The 21,077-nt window shown below is 33.9% G+C and overlaps 2 protein-coding genes across 2 annotated transcripts; one reads left to right on the forward strand and one right to left on the reverse strand.

The window, feature by feature from the left end:
* Nucleotides 1–618: 618 nt before the first annotated feature.
* On the reverse strand, nucleotides 619–1,915 carry LOC145800055 (protein FAR1-RELATED SEQUENCE 5-like). Its single transcript, XM_082889713.1, has 2 exons — nucleotides 1,648–1,915; nucleotides 619–1,094 (listed from the first exon to the last, which is right to left on the reverse strand). The coding sequence occupies exons 1-2, from the start codon at nucleotides 1,913–1,915 to the stop codon at nucleotides 619–621; spliced, it is 744 nt and encodes a 247-aa protein (XP_082745839.1).
* A 13,890-nt stretch (nucleotides 1,916–15,805) lies between these two features.
* LOC114295422 (putative E3 ubiquitin-protein ligase EDA40) lies at nucleotides 15,806–19,463 on the forward strand. The gene is made up of 3 exons (XM_028239638.2): nucleotides 15,806–16,385; nucleotides 16,547–16,636; nucleotides 17,788–19,463. The coding sequence occupies exons 1-3, from the start codon at nucleotides 16,254–16,256 to the stop codon at nucleotides 19,183–19,185; spliced, it is 1,620 nt and encodes a 539-aa protein (XP_028095439.1). The 5' UTR covers nucleotides 15,806–16,253; the 3' UTR covers nucleotides 19,186–19,463.
* The last annotated feature ends 1,614 nt before the right edge of the window (nucleotides 19,464–21,077 follow it).

Below are 21,077 nucleotides of genomic sequence, written 5' to 3' on the forward strand. Positions count from 1 at the left end.
TAATACAAGGTTGCACACAATAGTAAATATTACCTGAATAGAATTATTACCCATGGCGATAGGAGGCTCAGATCGACCTTCGGGAGTACAAAAACCATCACCCTACAAACGACCAATTTTTTTAATTTATACACATATCACATAACACATAACAAAATATCATTTAATCATATAATATGAATTTTGTGTAATTACTTTCTTAGATTGCATTTTTTTCTTCTTTGCAATAGATTTTTCCATCCCGCCATTGATCCTCCTTCTACCCTTACTAGTTGCTAGTCTTTTCTTGAGTCCCTTAGCTTGGATTGGACAATCTACTTCATCACTCTGTGGGCATGTGTTAGTTGAGGAATTTCTCAATTCAGTGATGTCCACTTGACCACAATTATGCACACTTAATTTGTCTTCAACTAATATACTCAATTCTTCACCTTTTGCAAGTGACAAATGATAAGTTTCTTCACTTTCAGCGGCTCTATTTGCTATTGCTCTAAACATATTCATCAATGACCTATATCGATCGCTTTGATGTAATTTCACATCAGCCTTGACGTCATACCCACGACTATCTTTAACACTTTCAACCCTTACTTTTTTAGTCAATCGTTTCAGTATGTATTATGCAAGAAGATCCGTTGCATTAAATATATCTTTAAGCACTTTTAAACAATGTCGACACACTATGCCCTTCACTTCAAACTTCTTGCAACTACAAATCAAAGAACCATCTCTATCCATTATCATATTTTTATCTTTCTTTCCATCTACCACCGTTCTAATTGTGAATATGGTACTCTCACCATCATTAATAGTGCCTACAATGGACGCTTCAATGGACTGCACGTACTCATTTTGGAATTCCTCAAAAATTATTTTGGTGTAAATATCTGCCATTTTCTTTAACATCAAAGTTGGAATGGAAACCCTTGGCAATTTTTTGGACAAATTATATTTGGCTTCCAATTCTTTATACCTCTTGTCATAGAGCATCCTCTCAAAATGCATGGAAAATTCCATCAAGTTATAATCACAATTGAGATAATCCTTCAAACATACATTGAATGATTCACTTAGTTGAGTAGTACTCATTCCAACTGTTCAAGAATTCATAATATATGGCTATCCACATTTGTCCTTCACACCAAAAGTTAGCTTTAACCAATGATTGTTGTGCGCATCATACATATCAAGCATTTGGTCTCATTGTGTTCTGAATTCTTCTTCAGCATCAATTTCATGCATAAATTTTGAAAACACGCCATTCACCCCTACATCTCCAAAAAGATAACTTACATGCTTCACAGCATTTTGCATCAAATGTCATGTGCAAAGTCGGTGATTTGTATTAGGCATGATAATTGGAATGGCCTTAGCCATCGCTGCATCTTGATCTGTGAAAATAGTTTTTAGAGCTTTGTTTGGCATTGCCTCCAAAAAAAATCTAAAACAACCATGTGAATGATTCGGCAATCTCATCATACATCAACGCTGCACCGAATATAATTGTTTCTCGATGATGATTAAATCCAACAAAGGTTCCAAAATGTCTATGCTCATTATTTAATTTGTAAGTAGTGTCAAAGGTCACTACATCACCAAATTAAGCATAGTCCATTATCATTTGAGCATCGGCCCAAAATATATTACTTATCTGCTCTTCACAATCTAATTGGACAGCATAATAAAAGGATGGATTTTCCACAGTTTTCTTACGAAAGTATTGAAACACACTACCCGCTTCTCCATATTCCAAATCTTTTTGTCTCTTCGATCTCAAATAATTTTTTTGGTCCAATTTGGTGAAGCCAAGTGATGCTCTTCCACCAGATTCCCTACCTAATAGCTCATAAGCAGACGTAAGAGGAATTCCAAATTCTGAAGCCAATTCTACTTCAATTGCTTGGGTGGTAGACATTTTTCTTTGGAATGGAAAAATATGAATATACTCTTGACGCACAAGGTCATGATTATGATGTTCAACAAAATCAATTGCAACATTTTTTCCTAAATTTCTATCTAACTTGATACTCAATCGGGTACCACAACCACATCTCACCTCTTGTCTCATAAATTTTACTAGTGGATCTCATTTGTTAATACCTCGAGTTCCCTCTTTATAACATACAAAAGTCCGTGAAGTTATTTCCTTAGTTTGTTTGTTCTTGTGTGCATACGACTTCCTAATACTAAAGCCTACTTTTCCGCCATAGTTATTGTAAAAGTCATACGCAGCTTGTTTAGAGTCAAATGGCATGCCCAATTTCAGCTTCCAACCACAACTACCCAACTCATCAACAACATTATTTTCTTTCATTACCTACAATTGAGTACCATACAAGTAATAAAGTAAGCTAATTCTCAAAAATTGATGGATAGGATTTTTGAGAAGTGGGCCTACAAATAAATTTTGTAAAATTTTATCCGTTTATGTGCTTTCTGTCCTAGTAGTGTTTGGTTTCTATCCTGTGTTTGTAGCAATGATCATCACAAATTAAGCTAATTCCCATCAATCGCCAAAGTTTCCAAAGATATAACTAAATAAATAAATAAATAAGCTGATAACAGAGCAATTAACATTCTTTCAAAAGAGCTAAAAATAAGAAATCAAAAAAATTAGGAATTCCAGATTCACAGAATTGACACTCAAGCATATCAAAAGAGCTCAAGCATATCACAAATACTACTGGGTAATTCCAAAAATCAAAAGAGCTATATTTTAGTTATGTTTTACTTTGTATAATATTTTGCATAACAGAGCTCAAGCATATCACAAATACTACTGAGTAATTCCACAAATCAAAAGAGCTATATTTTAGTTCTGTTTTACTTTGTATAATAGAGCTCAAGCATATCACAAATACTGCTGAGTAATTTGTATAACATTTTCCTATACATATAATATACTAGTGGAACTGATAATTGGTGGAACTCTTGTATGAATATTATAATAGTATTAAAATAATGGAGTATATGCATAATTATATATATATATATATATATATATATGCTTGAGCTCTGTTTTACTTTTCTTTTTCTTTTTCTTTTTCGATGGATAACTGTGTGTGTTTAGGCTTAATTTAAATGGGAAATCACAATAAAATCAAACAATACCCAGTCATGAATCATGAATACAGATCACAAAAAACACAGAAATGCACACATAGCTTAGGAAATTTCAGAAATTTCAAACAACAAAGACAGATATATATATATATATATATATATATATCAGCGACAAAATCTGAAATGATGATCCTGATTAATGTCACTTATTTTGTGTCACTTATTTTAGCTCGTCATAGCCGCAATCTCGCCTCGTCGTCACGTCGCGTCGCGTCCCTCCGCCATTCTCCATCCTTCACCGTGGTCGTCTTCTCCCTCCGCCATCCTTCGTCCTTCACTGTTGCACCCCTCCACTATCCTTCATCCTTCGCCGTCGCCATTGCCGTCGCCGTCATCGTCGCGCCCCTCCACCATCTCTCTCATCTCTCAGTTCATTTCTATGCCTCTCTCTCTCTCTCTCTCTCTCTCTCTCTCTCTCTCTCTCTCTCTCTCAATTCGTTAGGGCTAAACAAAACAAAACATAGAGCTACTAGGCAGAGGAAGATGATAGTCAAAGAAGCGGGAAACTCAAATTATGGGAAAGAAATAAAAAAAAAACTAATCAAAACAACGTCGTTTTCAAAACGACGTTGTTTTGGAGAGGGCCGCAGGAAAGGACGACCGAAGATCCGTATTCTAAGTTTAAGGTATTTGCAATCAATTTCAATGTTTCTCTCCGTGTCTTGCGTGTAATTGTATGTATATATATATATATTTATTTTTTTTGTGAATGAATGGAATCTCTTTCTTGAAATGTACTAAAAAAGAAGTGATGACTATATAGTACTGCAGTGATATATTGGAAGGCAAATGTTTTTATTTTCTCCATATTATATATATAGCCCCTTCATTTTGTTTTTCCAGTAAAAATAATGATAATCAAAAGCTTATATTTATTAAGCTAATGTTTTGTGTGTTTGTTTGAGGAGGTAAACTAAGGATTTGGATCCTGACAAATTATTGTCAAAGGAAACATTGTCTGATTGAGTGAAAAAGGTAAAGTAAAGTAATATGATTAGAAGATGCCAAAGCCAAACCAACAAATCATCAGAGAGAATCGTCTTCGATTAAAAAAAATATAAAATAAGTAAATAAAATATGTGACTGAAAGCAAACTCAAAAAAAGTATAAATAAATAAATAATGGAAAGCACATTATAAACCGGCTCTAAATGAAAATTAACAGTTATATCTTGAAATTAGTTTAGAGATTGAGGGCCTTTTGCCTGATTTGACTTGGTCAAATAGAACGGTAAACCGTTTGTCTTAGCAAAGCAACTGAACGGAACATATTTCTGCTTTCTAAAGCAAGCTAGCAAAGTTGTTGTGGTGACAGTGGACACAAACAACAGCACCCCCACCCATCCAGACAGAAGAAACCTTTCCTCTTTTTCTTCTTTTGAGAAGAGAAGGCTGAGAAGGACTGCTATAGTATGTATGGACTATGGTGGAGGAAGAGGAAGAGGATTCTAGGATTTACATTACAAAGCAGTCCAAAAAAAAAAAAAAAAAGATTCCACCCCCAGCCCCCTAGCCCAAATGTTGTCAATAGTATGCTTTAAAGCAAGCATTCCATTTCTATCTTGTGGAATATATGCTTTTAAATTTTTTGATTTTTTGAAAGAATGAATGAAAACAAAACAAGTTAACCATTAATGGAGAATTAGGTTGATGATTATCAGATGTTATCTTGGGTTTAACTGAGCTTATACCTGCCCCCTAATAGTAGATAGAAAGAGATAACAACAAGCATCATTTTCTCTTTGTATTATTTTTTATTTTTTATTTTTTTAAATTGATAGTTGATCTTTTAGTCTTATCTTGCTATATAAACTGAAAATGAATCCAGAAATGGAAGTGTGTGTATATATATGTTTAAAACACCAGTTTGTTGTCTTTTGAGTAAACATCATTTTCTTGGTTTAGAATAATATTTGGCTACATTGTTATAATATGGTTATCAGTATTTTTAATTGTCTTGTGTTTGTGTCTCCCTTTTATTTCTTTGGATTCTGATAAAGAAACAACAAAGAAGTCATTATCAACACAATGAAATGACCAATAATATTGGATTTTAGTCCTATTTATTGTTATATATATATATATATATATATATATGTTCATTACTGTAAAAGCTTGGGCCTGGTCATGACAAGCAAAAGTCCCACCCGTGAGCTGATGGATCCCATTTACACCACCATCCTGCATGAGCTGCTTTTGGAAAAAAAAACCGACCTTAGTGATGCGAATATCCACTCAATTATATATATATATATATATATGTGTGTGTGTGTGTAGTTTTGCTTTGTTTAAGAGACTAGCGACGTGAACATTATTTCCAAAAACTTCATTAATTTACATAATTTAAATTTCAACAACACAAAATCTCAAAAATAATGCTTTAACTTGCCCCCCTGGATTATTAAGGACTATGGGTTTTTCTGTCTCTTCTTATCTTATATTGTATAGTATAGTGTCGTACGATTGTATACTTGCTGATTTTGGAATCAGATCACACAATCAGGATTTTGGTTCATTTCGGCCCTCAATAGATATTCCTAGTTAATTAATAATCAATAATGACGATAATGAGCTCTGCAAGAACTCATTAAAGACATTAACAACGCTAACTAAATAATACATAAGTTTGGTCTCTAATGCATGTGTTTTTCTGTTGGTTAATTAGCTTTGTTGCGACACCACAGTAAGCAAAAGGGGGAGGAAGAGAGTGGTGTTTACACATTTTCCAAATTTCTTTATTTTTTTTCTTTACATGAATATCTATGTAGATTCATTTTCATTTGACATGAATTTTAACGTCAACTTTAACTATATTAATGAAATACTCACTCACTCTCTAAATTAATAAATAATATTTCACACAAAATTCGATATCACTTGAGGTAAAAATTCTCAACTCAAAACATATATGAAGGTAGTAATTTACGGTTGATCATTTTTTACGTAAAGCAATACGCACAACCATGAACATATATATATATATATATATATATATATTAAATAGGTATGTAAACAAAAGAAAAATATTTGGGAGCTCTAGAAAATGAGTTCTAATGTGTGTGTGAGCATTATCTAATATGATGTTTTAGCCTTGTATTTTTATTTTTTTATTTTTTTTCACATTATTAAAACTTAATTAGAACTCTAATTTTAGGAGAATGAATCACTATTGTAAACAAAATCATAATCATGAACACAACATATTTATGTTTCTTATAAGTCATATAAGGTCAAGCAAGTTAAACATGTCATTCATGGATTGATACAATTATTAATAGGTTATGTGAGTATTTGTATTATTAAATTAGTTCTGTTCGTGTTTAAGATTTTTTAACATGGCTCAAATTTAACATGATTTAAACACAACACTACACAATATTCATTTTAAGTTTCACTTTTATCTACATCAATACACATTTTTTTTTTAAAAAAAAAAATCAATGAAAATGCTTTCATATAGAATGAGACCTATTAAATAATAAAAAAATATTAGAAAAATGAATAAAACTTGAGACCTCCAGTAAGGGTGCTGGGGTCTCCTGTGATTGGCCTAAAAAATAAATTTTTTTTATTTTTATTTTTAGTCAATCCCAAACCAACACGTGACACTAAAAGGATGTTCACTGGGATCACCCCATTAGGGTCCCAGCAGAGTTGTAGAAAAATATATTTAATTTTATGATTGAATTATTAATCGTACAAGAATTGCTCCCGTGCAAAGTCCAACCTAATAAAGTTCTTTTGTATTGTAGGTGGAAGAGGCCACAAAATAATAATAATAATAAATAAATAAATAAATAAGGCCAAGACCCACAGCGACCGCAATTCCAACATCATCATTGCTCATCATCATTTGTTGATTCATACCTAAATAAATATAACTTCAAAATTCAAATCTAACGGTCATTTTTCTTCCTCTCTCTATTTTACTTTTTCCACACACTACTTTTCTTTTCTTTTTTTTAAATTATTCTCTTATGTGTTGGTGCTTTTTCTATTCATGGAAAGCACGAAGTTCAAATCTTGATTTTTGCCCAAAGTTACAAAATCGAAATTTGTTTGAATTGTTATACCCATCAAAGGAGGAAAAAAAAAGTTAAGGTAGCAGCTTGATGTTGAAGCTTTTCTTTTTACAGTTTGATTCTCTTTCTTTTCAAGATATTTACCTGAATTCTTTTATTTGAAATTTTTTTGTTTTAAATACAATAATAATAAAGAGTAAAGTGTAAGAGCACCTCCAATAGAATTAATTCATTAGCTAGCTAAATTTCGAGAATTTTGGAGGCTAGGCAAAACAATTTCAAGAATAGATTGTGTTGTTGAAATCAGTGACAGAACAAAGATTTTGATTCATGAGTGGCACCATTAAATTAAATCCTTAGCCATATAATTACAAAACTTAACCGAATTCAATTTTCATTTGGTGATAAAATGACCAAATATCAACATGATGTTAAAATTATGTGTTTTAGTTATGCTTTAATTAACCGATTAATTTTTTTATTTGCTATTTTAATTACTAAATATGATGATAATCACAATTTAAAATATAATTGCATGCATACAAAAAAAAAGAAAAAAAAATGAAGATCGATGTGGAAAAAAATAAGAGAAAAATGAAAGAGATAGAAATAATTATAAGAGAATATATTGATAAATTAAACATTTATAGTAACAAATTGTAAGGAATTTATTAAAAAGAAAGAGAAAAAGAAAGATGAGATATAAAGATTTAAAAACATATTTGAAAATTAAAGGTAACGATAAAAAAATCTAATTAGAGGTGAAAATATAATTTTCAATAAATGAGAGAGGGCACGTGGCCCTAATCCCTATGTAGCTGCGTCTCTGGTATACACTATGCAAAGTGATTAGGCAAAATGCAATATGTAATTTTTTTTTTTTTTTTAGTAGGCATAATGCCTATTAGTATTCAAGTTGCTTTAATAGGACCTTTAAAATTTCTCGATGTTGATTATGCAATCCCAATGTGAAAATAAATAAATTTCTTGAAGTGTGGCAATAAAATTAAACTCCTTTGGAAAATGAGATTATTATTGTGTCTCAATTTAAGGTATATTATAAATTTATTTTTATGATCTGAATCGTACATTTTGTAAGATTTATTGAGTACTTTATGACTACGAAAAATCATATTAATCAAATATCAATAACTATATGATCGATAATCAAAAAAATAAACAATAAGTTTTTCTTTTGAGAAATAACATAAAAAATATGTAATTCGATCATATAGTTATTGATATCCGATTAATATGATTTTTGATAGACATGAAATACTTAACAAACCCTATAAAATGAACGGTTCGGATCATAAAAATAAGCTCATAATACACTTCAAATTGAGATACAACAGTCTGCTGTGTCTTTAGCACAGCAGTGACCCATCTCCCGTCCTTCCTCCCAGTGTCCACTAATAGCACTAACTGCAACATGCATATGCCAACAAGAAGAATGTTTTAGAGCTCTAAGAGAGCTCTAAACAAGTGAGTTCTACTTATGATGTGATATGTGTTTTTCTTTTGCTTTTTTTTCTTTTTGTGCTGCCCCATCATTAGAGCTCTAATTAGGGCTTTCTATCCTTGCTGATGCCAACAATATGTTGTAAGAGTAGTTACTGTTACATTTTAGTAATACTGTCAAAGCCTTACACACTGATGCATATTTAGAATGAACTTAATTTTTACTAGATCAAATTCTGAATACCAATTCTCACTATTCAAAGATGCTAATAAAAGATAAAAAGTGAAAAAAAAGAGTAAATTACACCCACCACTTGTAAGGTTTGAAAAATATAATAGGCGTTAACACTAAAGTCATATACATTTTAATACAACAATGCTGGTAATATTATTTTTTATTTATATAATTAATGAATTATTAATAAAAACAAATTCAAAATAAAATGTTATGAGAATTGTAATGATACTATTTGGTGAAACTTATTTAAGTTGGTTATTGATTTTTTATTTTATTTTTTAGTTATGAATCTTGAAAGTTGGTGCAGTTTTTACTTATAAAATAATAATTTAAATAAACTTAAAAAATGTTAGTTATGTGAAAGTTGAGAGAGATATTTTTTACTTATGTTTTTTTATTGTTAATTTTTAAGTTGTAATAAGTTACATCAAACAAATTATAATATATTGTAATTATTTTAAAGAGAAATGCTGAAAATTTTAAAATTACAATAATGTGATAAAAAAGTTAATATGACAAATTAAAAATTAACGCCTATTATATAAGATTTTTGTTAACATATGTTCTAAGGACATATGTTAATAAAATATTTAATCAGTGCAATTATTTCTAGTTATATAGAAAATTGTAGAAACTTAAAAGCTATCGTGACTGAAGAAAAATTATTTTACATAGAGACCAAAATACCCCTTTGCATTTTCTTTCACCTTATCTTTTAATTTTATTTTTTACGTTCCAACAAACTTGATGATTTACCCTTCTTTTTCTATTTTTATTATTTATTTTGGATAATACAAACATAATATGAGAAATTAAAATAACGTGACAAGATTTTATTTACTTATTTATTGTGACAAGGGGAAATAGATTTTCATTTTTATCTTTTTTGTTGTAATATTATAGTATCAAAGGATTATTTATCAATGCATTTCAAGGAATTGTTTTGACTTAAATGAACTTGTAAATGAAGAAAGTATTAACTATTATTTTATTTGATTTATAATTTAATTTTTATTTATGATGTAATTTTTTTTTTTATTTAAAAAGAACTATTATTTTATTTTATTATAATTTTTTAATTAATTTTATTATGAAATATGCCCTTCCAAATTAAGGAATTGTTTTTTTATTTTTAGAAAAAATGTCTTGCAGTCTTTAATTTGTATCTACACAACTATGTTTTGTGGAATATAGAAATTAGAATATATATAAAAAAAAAATTTTTAGTATTATGTATATAATCTGTGATTGTATCAATCACTAATTTAGTATTGTTTTCTTATTTATATCATTTCCTAAATTGTATCAAGATCTATTATATATACGTGGCCTCTATCTCATTCATGGGTAAGCCAAATAATTCTTTTCATTCTTTTTGGTATCATAGTTAGATTAAGTACCTAGTAATTTTCCTTCACCGGCGAGCAGCAACCTTGCCTTGACCGCCCACCGAACCTCAACCCATTCCACTGCCATATTTTCTTTCAGTATCAATTCGTGGTGATCTCTTCCTCTATCCACTAGTTTATTCATACCCCAAATATCGCTATCATATTTTTTTTTTTACTCACAATCCATTTTTTTGTGTGTTTTTGTTCCACTTTTTTTTTCCCTCTATTTCAATCTCACATAAGTTTCTATCTTCAAACATATTTGAGTTTGAGGGAAGTTTTATACCTATATCATGGTGAGTATGGTGATATACCATGTGAACCACCAAAGCTGCACCATCTAGCGCACAACCCAAGTCGCCCCCTTAACGCACCAGCTAAGCCCCCCTAGTGCACTTGCTAATAAGTCGCTCATTGGCGCACTCAATCATCTGTTGACATCATCATTCAACACCATGTCATAAGTTATGTATGTGTTACGCTTGCTTGTTCAACATCCGGTTGGTCTCTACAACGGTCCGACATAACCCCTTAAACTGTTCCGACATTAATTCTGGTTAGTTCCTACAACTGTCACATGACCCCTTAAACTGTCCCGACATTAATTCCGATTAGTTCCTACAACGGTCCAACATGACCCCATAAACTGTCCCGACATTGATTCCGATCAGTTCCTACAACGGTTCAACGTGACCTTAAATTGTCCCGACATTAGTTCCGACCAGTTTCTACAACGATCCGGCACAACTATAAACTATCTCCCTTTCTAGGGTATGGTGATGCTGTATTAAACACTTTTTGGCCTTTTTTATTAAGTGGACTACCAAATTTGTTCAGTAGCATTTATTTAGATTAGCCGTTGAGTTTTTTTCTAACTTCTTCCAATCATCCATTGGCAAGCTGTGATTGTTGAATATTTTTACACCAGCTTGAGGGGGAGTGTTGAATATATAAATTAGAGTACATAAAATCTTTTTATTTTTAGTATTATATATATAATCTGTGATTGTATCAATCACTTATTTAGTATTGTTTCCTTACTTATATCATTTTCTAAATTGTATCATGAATCTATTATATATACGTGGCATCTACCTCATTTATGAGTAAGCCAAATAATTCTTTTCATTCTTTTTTTTTTACTATAATATAATATAATTTGTTTTGAAGAAAAAAAAGAAGTAGACAGTGAGGTATACAACGAACAACTTCATTATCCAAAAAGTACTCTTGTCATGTACCCAAAAAAAAAAAATGGTTATTAAAAAACTGCTAACTGTCTCTACTTTTTTTCTTAGGATCCTTCACTTCTTTGAACCTCTACCACCATTGCTCCTTTCCTCATTTTTATTTGAACCCCTACCATAATCTCAAATATACTCTCACCCCAACATTTTGTCTCTCTTCTCTCACTTCACCGGTCCCTCAACCATGACCCACTCTGGCCGACGACCTCCCCCGCCATCACAGCCCCTGTCGGTAGCTTTGTCGTCCTTGCCCACTCATCCCTAGACCAGACCCACTGCCACCACCTCTCACACACCCACCATCTTACACCAACCCCCCATCACTGTTGCTCTCCCTCTTAGTCATTCATCAATGTTGCCACCCACAAGACAACCCTAGAGCCCTCCCCCACCATGCTCATGTTTGATTTTTCTTCATTTGAAATCATCTTGCCTAGTTCAAAAAATTAGTACCAAACAAATAGTAGAGGTTTGGGTGTAGACTATACCGAACAAATGGTGGTAGTTCGGTTAAAGACCGTCAAACAAATGGTGGTGGTCCAAACCTGAACTACCAAACCAAATGAAAAAAGAGAATTTGGTGCAAACGCAAGCAAGTTTAGCCCAGTTTTGAGGATCGTCTTTGAGCATGAAGACAATGTTAAGAACAACGTCCTCGAAGAGCTTTGAAAACACCATATCAATCATTTTTGTTACAAATAGAGAAATGAATATTGATACAATTTTTTGATTGTTTTATTTTTCTAATCATCCTCATCATCATGTTCTTCTTCTTCTTCTTCTCTCTCTCTCTCTCTTAATGGTAGTGGTAAGGAGGCTACAAAAGTGGTTTTTGGTCTTAACGGGGAGACATCAGAATGAGTAATGGTTGCAGTGACTAGGAGATGTTGGATGGTGGTCAGAGATGGTGGTGACTGCCAGAGGTAGTGGGAGATGAGATTAGGGTTTGGGTTTGGGTTTGGAAAATTAGAATTCGAAGATTATGAGTAAGGGTAAAAATGAAATTTTATATTTGGACAAAATTAGAATTAAAAAAAAATGAAAGAGGTAGGGGTTCAAAGTAGAAATGTAAGAATATTTAGCTGCCTTCTATACAAAACTATCAAATTTAAGAAGAGGTGAAAACACTATTTTGAGAAGTTGTTAAATGAGGAACATGAAGGTAGGTCAAAAGGGGAGGAACTAGGTAGTAATAAGGAAAGCCAAGACTATATGTTCTATCATAGGATTAGGGACTTTGAAGTAAAGTTTGCACTTAAGAAGATAAAATTGAATAAAGGTTTAGGACCTAACGATATACCTATTGAAGCATGAAAAAGTTAGGGTAAGAAGGGGGTTGTTTGGTTGACTAGGTTATTTAGCAAGATTTGGTTGGCTAGGAAAATGCCAGAGGAGTGTAGGAAGAGTATTTTAGTGTCAATATATAAGAATAAATGAGATGTTCAGAATTGCAACAACTATAGAGGAATCAAGTTAATGTGTTACACAATGAAAGTGTGGGAGAGAGTAATGGAATGTCGATTACGAGATATAACAGAAGTATCAAAGAATCAATTTGGGTTTATGCCTTGTAGGTCAACAATGAAAATGATCTATCTTTTGAGGAGAGTAATAGAAAAGTATAAAGAAAAGAAAAGAGACATTGATATGGTTTTTATCGATCTTGAGAAAGCATATGATAGAGTAGCTCGGGATATAATCTGGTAGGTGTTAAAGAAGAAAGTTGTGATAAAAGGTTACATTGACGTGATTAGGGATATATATGGAAATATGGTGACCACTATTAGATTGCATGTTAAAGAGACGAATGAACTTCCAATTTCTGTAGGATTACACCAAGGATCAACCTTAAATCCTTATCTTTTTGCTTTACTTATGGATGACTTGACGTGCGATATTCAGGGTGATGTGCCATGGTGTATTTTTTTTGCAGATGATATCATATTAGTGGATAAGACTATAAAAAGAGTTAACACTTAGGAATGGCAACGGGCCGGGGCAGGGCCAGGGATCACACTCCCCGTCCCCGATTCTCAAAGCTACAAAATTCCCCGTCCCCGACCCCGATCCCCGGCGAGGAACCCATCACCCGCCCCCGCCCCCGCCCCTGCCCCTGCCCCTGCCCCTGCCCCTGCCCCCCAACGGGGATCGGGTTTCCCCGACCCCGAAAAATCCCCATAACTCTCTCCTCTCTCTATTTAGCTTATCATCATCAACAACATCATTTTCATCAACAAAAACATCAATAACAAAAAAAAAAAAAATAGAGACAGATCTGCCATGGCAGAGGGAGGAGGAGGCAATCAATTCTGCCCATTCTAATCGAGATCTTCTCAGATCTGACGGTGGCCTGGCAGAAGAGGAGCCGACGGAGGAGGGGGCCGCGAGAGGCGACGGAGGTGGAGGAAGAAGCGACGGAGGAGGAGGCGGCAGTGGCCTGGATGAGGAGGAGGCGACGAGAGGAGAAGTCAATTGCGTCTGTAGAGAGAAGAGAGAGAGTGAAAGAAGAAAAGAGAAAGAGAGAGTGTGTCAGAGAGAGATAGATTAGAGGTATAATAGAAGGAGGGGGTTTATATATATAAATAGATAGAGGGGTATTATGGTAATTTTATTTCAGGGAGAAACGGGACCGGGGATGGGCCGGATCCGGGGTTGTGAAAATGATCCTCGTCCCCGGCCCGAATCTGATCGGGGATTCAATTTTAAATACCATCCCCGGCCCGTCGAGGGTATTTTTCGAGAAAAAACCACTCTTATCAAGGACGGGGGGTCGGGTCCCCGTCGGACCGGGTTTAAATTGCCATCTCTATTAACACTAAGTTGGAGATTTGGAGAAAAACACTTGAATCTAAAAGATTTAGGATAAGCAGAACTAAGACAGAATATATAGAGTGTAATTTTAGTAACAATCATAATAGAAATAGAGGAGAAGTGAAGATTGAGAACCAAGAACGACCTAAGAGTGAATATTTTCGTTATTTAGGATCAATTATCACAACGACTGGGGAGATTGGAGCAGATGTGGTCCACAGAATTAAGGCGATGTGGCTTAAGTGGTGGAGTGCGTCTAAAGTACTATACGATAAACGAGTACCCATTAGACTAAAAGGGAAGTTTTACAGAACGGCTATTAGACCAGCAATGTTGTATGTGACGAAATCTTGGACAATTAAGAAACAACATGTAGAGAAGATGAATGTTGCTGAGATGAGGATATTAAGGTGGATGTGTTGCAAGATTAGAAAAGACGAAGTTAAGAATGAGTATATTCGAGAATGGGTAGAGTAGTACCAATAGAAGATAAGTTGAGAGAGAATAGACTAGATGGTTTGATTATATACAACGGAGACTAACAGAGACAGTAGTGAAGAGATGCAATACAGTAACGGTAGATGATAGTGTTAGGGGAATGAGTAGATATAGATTGACGTGGATTAGTGTAGTAAATAGAGATATGAATCTTCTTAATTTGACTAACGAAATAACCTTGGATAGAGTTGAGTGGAGAAGAATGATTCATACAACCAACTCCATTTAATGAGACTTAAGACTTGGTTTGGTTTAATTTGATTTCTACAATTTCCCATACAAATTGGGGTGACTACAAACATTAAATACTTTCTTAACATGTGCTGTTAAGTCATGTTTGTTATTCCCCATTAGTGATAGGACTGGAGTGATGTTAAGGTTAGACTTGTGAAAGCATGTTTGGTTAAAAAAATATATTAGTAAATTATTAGTTCAACCAGATTGACAATCCCCTTATACAATCGGATTAAAAAAGTTGAAGAAGGTATGTGATTAAAAAAATAATGAGGGGATTAAGTGTTATTTTATTATTTTTTTTCCCCCAGTGCTACCTGTTATTTGTATAAAAAAAAAATTACATTTGTTTTAGAATTTTTTTTAATATAGAAATATTTTTTTTAATTTTATATAAAAATAATTTAGCAATTTCATCACTAATCATCACTCTCACTATCATTAAAACAAACACGTTTTTATTTAATCTCATCGCTAACAATCTTCATATTAACAATTTTTTCACTACCTATCTCCTCACAAATAATTCCATCTAACCTAATCCGTCAAATAAACGTGACTTTAGGGCACATGTTAATAAAGCTCATTATATAGGCTTATTTTAAAAAGTAGTTTTTTTTTAATTTATTAATTTTTAAATATATGTAGAGAGAGAGAAATGGTAAAAAAAAAATAAAAAAATAATATAATTCAAATAAATCAATAAATTAATATATTAACTTTTTTTCTAATTACTAAAATAGGCTCTCATATCATTGTTGATGGAGAGAACATTTTAATTGGAACTCAAACATTTTTCCATTTTAAAGATTGATGGAGAGAGAGAGAGAGAGATTAGTGTAGTTCTAGTTTGTGTACTTTATTTTGAAAAAAAAGGGTTGAGGGTGCTAATATATATTCCTTGGGCGTTGGTATGGGTTACCATGGGGGAGGGTCGCGCACACACACACAAACAAAGGACAGGTGGATGGTGAAAGGTGAGTGAGTGAGTGTTAGTGTTTGCAGTGATAAAACAGAAAAAGCAGAGAGCTTCATATCTCAATCATCTCCAACACACAAAGCACAAAAAGTTTCTTCTTATCTCCTCCTCCTCCTCCTGTGCGTTACAGATACAACAATTCAAACAGCTCTGGGTAGAACAAGAAGATGATTTTAGCAACACAAATGACAGATTAGAGAGAGAGAGAGAGAGAGAGAGAAATACTTGGCAGGTAGGTAGGTAGTGAGAAATGGGGGGAGGGGGAGGAGGAGCTTCGTCGAAACTGAAAAGAGCAGCAAGGAAAATTGTACAAACATGCGGGTCTTTCTCACGCAGACAAAACCCTCTTGACGATGATCCCTTTGCCTCCCCTAAACTCACTGTCTGTCTCTCTTCCTTTTATTCCTTTCTTTCTTTCTTTCTTTCTACTAAAATGCTTGCTTTTTCAATCCGATTAGATTATGTCCAGTTCCAAATTGAAAAATGAATCTACATTGGCACATAGTTGTTTAATTTTATATATTTGTGCTTTCTGTCTTGCAGGTGTCGTCAATTTCACCCACAAATCCTCCTCCAAACTCAGGGATCTCTGCTTCTGCCACCCAACCCCTTTCTTCAACCACTGCTTCCAAGGTATATCAACAACAATTCACGTTTTATATGTACATATCTCTCTCTCTCTCTCTCTCTCTGTTTATAGGGAAACACTATTTATGCACCTTAGAAAAATAACATAATTTTAATTTTTTTAGTCATAATTAAAAAAAAAAATTTGTCATAACAACACGAGACATAACGAAAAACTCAAGAGTCATGACTAAAATAATATCATAACGAAAGAAGAAAATTAGTTATAACTAATGAAAGAAATGGCATAATTAGGGTGCATATGGGACACCGTTTGAATGGGGTGCATATTAGAATTTCCAGTGTTTTTATTTATGTATGATTTTAATTCAATTTTCACACAAGCCTTCTCATATCATATGACTAACAAAAATGGATATGGGGGCTAGCCCACTTCACACACTTCGGCAGCTGTTGTATTTATTCCATTTTTTCTGCTCTACTTGCTTCCTTACAGAAAAACGACGCAACAAAGAAAGCAGTGATTATGACTAATTTTACAACTCAATTCTCATCCATAATTTTTTCTTTTAATCCAAAATTGCAAGGATGCGGATTCTCTGCAAAAGTGGTAATCCAGCGGCCTATGGTTTTAAAGTTAATTTACTTTGGTTTTAACTCAAATTGAACGGATTATGTACTTTGCCGACATGTCTTGCTGTGATAAATAGCATAATAAGATCATTACACTAAAATCATGACAAAAAAACTGAGTTATTTTACTAATAATGAGCCAATGACCATTCTAATTTCCCTAGATAATTAATTATTGCCTCTGCTATAAGGCCACACAAGAGTGTGACATGAAAATGAACCTGACTTGCAAGTAAAACAAGTAGGCATGCAGTACAGTTTCCTTAGAAGGATCTTTGTTTCACAAGGACCATAAGACGCCATCCATGTAATGAAAGACCAGACATGCTTTAAATGACCTTTTTCTTTTTTTTTTCTTTTTTTTTTAAGGTTTCGATCATGTCTTTGCTTTCGAAAAATGATAAAACAGTCATCCTAGATCACTAAACTAAGCATTTGGCAGCATAAGGGTATTTTCTTTGATCCTGCTCTGTGGTTACTTGAAGCATCTAGAAATCATGCTTTTGTGTACGTTTGTAGTTTTAGCTCTCTGAGACCTTATACTTTCGTTTCTTATGTGGCAGAATTTGTGCGCAATATGTCTTGATCCTCTGAGTTATGGCATAAGCACTAGCCCAGGCCAAGCAATATTCACAGCCCAGTGCTCTCATGCATTCCATTTTGCTTGCATCTCCTCCAACGTCCGCCATGGGAGTGTCACCTGCCCCATTTGCCGTGCTCATTGGACACAGCTGCCTCGGAACTTAAACTCACCTTGTTCCCTCTCTTGCAACCAATCTGACCCCATTCTTCAAATACTTGATGATTCCATTGCCACTTTCCGGGTCCACAGACGGTCCTTCCTACGCTCTGCTCGCTATGATGATGATGACCCAATTGAGCCTGACCACACACCCAATCATCCCCATCTCCATTTCACTATCATACCTGTCCCGCTCACTTATCCCAACTATCTTCACCCATGCTCACATCAATCCTTGCAAGTGACTCGACCAAATTCATGTCATTCCCATGGACTTCTGTCACTACATCACTTGAGCAACTCCTCATCACTATTAGCAACACGTACGGGAGATGCAGGACACCATTTTACCCCAACTGGAAAAACTCCTTTCCTGTGCACCTCCAATGGTAGAGCTTATCTCTCTGTAACAGTAGCACATCAACCAGCAACTGACTTGGTCTTAGTTGCAAGCCCCAATGGACCTCACCTGAGACTTATAAAGCAATCCATGGCTTTAGTGGTTTTCTCGCTTCGACCCATTGATCGTTTGGCCATTGTCACCTACTCATCTTCAGCAGCACGTGTTTTCCCCCTCAAGAGAATGACATCCTATGGGAAGCGAACAGCACTACAAGTCATTGATCGTCTTTTTTATATGGGTCAAGCAGATCCAATTGAAGGGCTCAGGAAAGGGATAAAGATACTTGGTGACCGAGTCCACAAAAATCCACGATTTTGTATTATGCACCTGTCTGACAGTCCAACAAGATCTTACCATCACATTGATATGGAAGCTTCTATTCCAATCCATCGGTTTCATGTAGGATTTGGGTTTGGGACGTCAAATGGGTTTGTCATGCATGAATTTGAAGAGTTCCTCTCAAGAGTATTAGGCGGCGTGATCAAAGAAATTCAGTTGAGGATTGGGGAGGATGCTAGAATTGCGAGGCTTGGAGAACTAAGAGGTGGTGAGGAGAGGAGGATTCCATTAATTTTGGGTGAGTCTGGACATGTTTGTGTGGAATATAGCTACATTGAGGGCGGACCTGATGAATGCACCAGGACGGGGGAAATACTGGTGGGCATAAAGGATGAAAGAGACAGAGACAGAGTTGATGGAACAGAAGATTTCGTTAGTATTGGTGGTGGGAGGACTAGCAGTGTTGAAAGCTGGGATTACCATGACCCTTACAGGGCTAGAAGATGGGCTAAACATTTGCATGGGTATAGGCTCTGAAGCATTCTTCTGCTAAAGGACTACTACAGGTTTGTTTGTACAACATCAAATGAGTATTGGTGGGAGGGAGGACTAGCAGTGCTGAAAGCTGGGATTACCATCTGTTGCTCAGGACAGCAACAGGTTTTCCCATAAACATAACCACCATCTGTACTCTAGAAAGAGGCAAGTGAAATGTGTTCTTATTGAATTTTGTAATTAACCAACACCTAACATTTATAGTCAGCAATTTGAATTATGAAACCAATACTGGTAATGCCATACTTATTTTTCACAGACGTACTATTCCATAGTTTTTTGTGTTATATATCAGTCACATTTGCGTTTCATTCTGACTAGGAATTCGGGCTTCAAAGTGAAATGGAACAGCAGAAAACAACTTGCAATTAAAACTAATTGATCTTTAAATTAGAATTGATAATCTTGCAGCTATTGCGCTCAGTTGAACTAGTTCAGAAGCAGCTTCTTCCAGCTTTACGGCTTTTTTAATGTTTCGAGATAACTCGGATGTTCCGGGTGGGTTTATGCTTCACTTGTTAAGCAGCTTCTTCCAGCTTTATGGGCTTTTTAATGTTACGAGATAACTTGGATGTTCCGGGTGGGTTTATGCTTCACTTGCCCCCCGCCCAAAAAAAAAAAAAAAAACTAAACTGAGAATATGCACTTTCTTTGTGTGCAAACAAGATATTCTCCATTTTCTCATTACATTTATTCACAAAATTCAAAATTTTAAGTGTCTTGCACCTTTCAATATGCCAATTCCATCCTCAGCCCTAAACTCACATTATCTCCTTACACCCATCTTCGTATTCTTTGTTCGCCTTCATTCTTTCTCTTTTTTCCTTTTCTACCACCTTCAATTACCACTGCTAACCCAACCCTTCCCTAAGCCCCCCCACCCCCACCAGTGACCACCTTTGCCTATTACAATACCCCTCACCCTGTCCCTGGGAGGGGGAAGAGAGGCTGGGGATATGCAGAGGAGTGATGGCGAGGAGAGGAAGCTGGAGGGTTTCCAAAGGCTGATGAAGAGGGTGGAAGTGGCTGGCGAGGGGAGGGGGGACTGGTAACAGGAAGGTAGCTATGAAGGGGTTGGCGAGAAAGGGGACTGGCGAGAAAGGGTGGATGTAATTAGAAATTTGATATTTACACTATTATAGTTGGTCTTTAATGGTAATTTTAGATACAAATAAATTTGTAATTAAAAAAAAAATGTAAAATGGGTGTGTAATAAATCAAAGGGCGAATTATACTAACAATCGCGATAGTTTGAGGTTCGTATCATTTTGATTTCTGACTTTTCAATTGTAACACATTTGCTCTTAAATTTTGAATCTTAATCCAAATAAAGACAATTGAAGATACTATTACTTTTTCAAGGACAAAATCGTCAATTTAATAAAATATACACTAATTTGACAAAATAAACGTCAAAAAAATATTTTTAAAATTTTAAAAATTATTTCTATCCGCCAAAAATAAAATTATGTAAAATTGATAAATATTTTAAACATGTATTTATTTACCAAATTAATGTTTATTATATGTTTGGATCATGATCATATAATGAATAATTGTTAAGATTTTAAAGTGTAATTGATATATTTAATATATAAAATATTTTTAGTTTTAGATTTTTCAATTTAAGAGATTGGTTTAATAATGATATCAAAATTATCGTTATATTTAACTTTTAAAAAAATAGAAACTAATTTAATAAAAATAAAAACAATCATTCATTACATGATTATCATTCAAATACATAATAAAAATTAATTTAATAAATAAATAAATATGTAAAAAATTTATTAATTTTACATAATTTTATCTTTGACAAATAAAAATAATTTTTAAAAATTTAAAAATATTTTTTTAACATTTATTTTGTCAAA

The sequence above is a fragment of the Camellia sinensis genome, chromosome 9 (assembly GCF_055761805.1).
Source record: "Camellia sinensis isolate YWXY chromosome 9, ASM5576180v1, whole genome shotgun sequence".
Classification (NCBI taxonomy): Eukaryota; Viridiplantae; Streptophyta; class Magnoliopsida; order Ericales; family Theaceae; genus Camellia; species Camellia sinensis.

Bases quoted from the DNA above. Each gene is read 5' to 3' on its own strand.
- LOC145800055 (XM_082889713.1), bottom strand. From the start codon at position 1,915: ATGTCTACCACCCAAGCAATTGAAGTAGAATTGGCTTCAGAATTTGGA. The intron at 1,095-1,647 runs GTAATATATTTT...ATTCTTGAACAG, and splicing joins AGATTGTGAAGAGCAGATAA to TTGGAATGAGTACTACTCAA.
- LOC114295422 (XM_028239638.2), top strand. From the start codon at position 16,254: ATGGGGGGAGGGGGAGGAGGAGCTTCGTCGAAACTGAAAAGAGCAGCA. The intron at 16,386-16,546 runs GTCTGTCTCTCT...TCTGTCTTGCAG, and splicing joins TTGCCTCCCCTAAACTCACT to GTGTCGTCAATTTCACCCAC. The intron at 16,637-17,787 runs GTATATCAACAA...CTTATGTGGCAG, and splicing joins CTTCAACCACTGCTTCCAAG to AATTTGTGCGCAATATGTCT.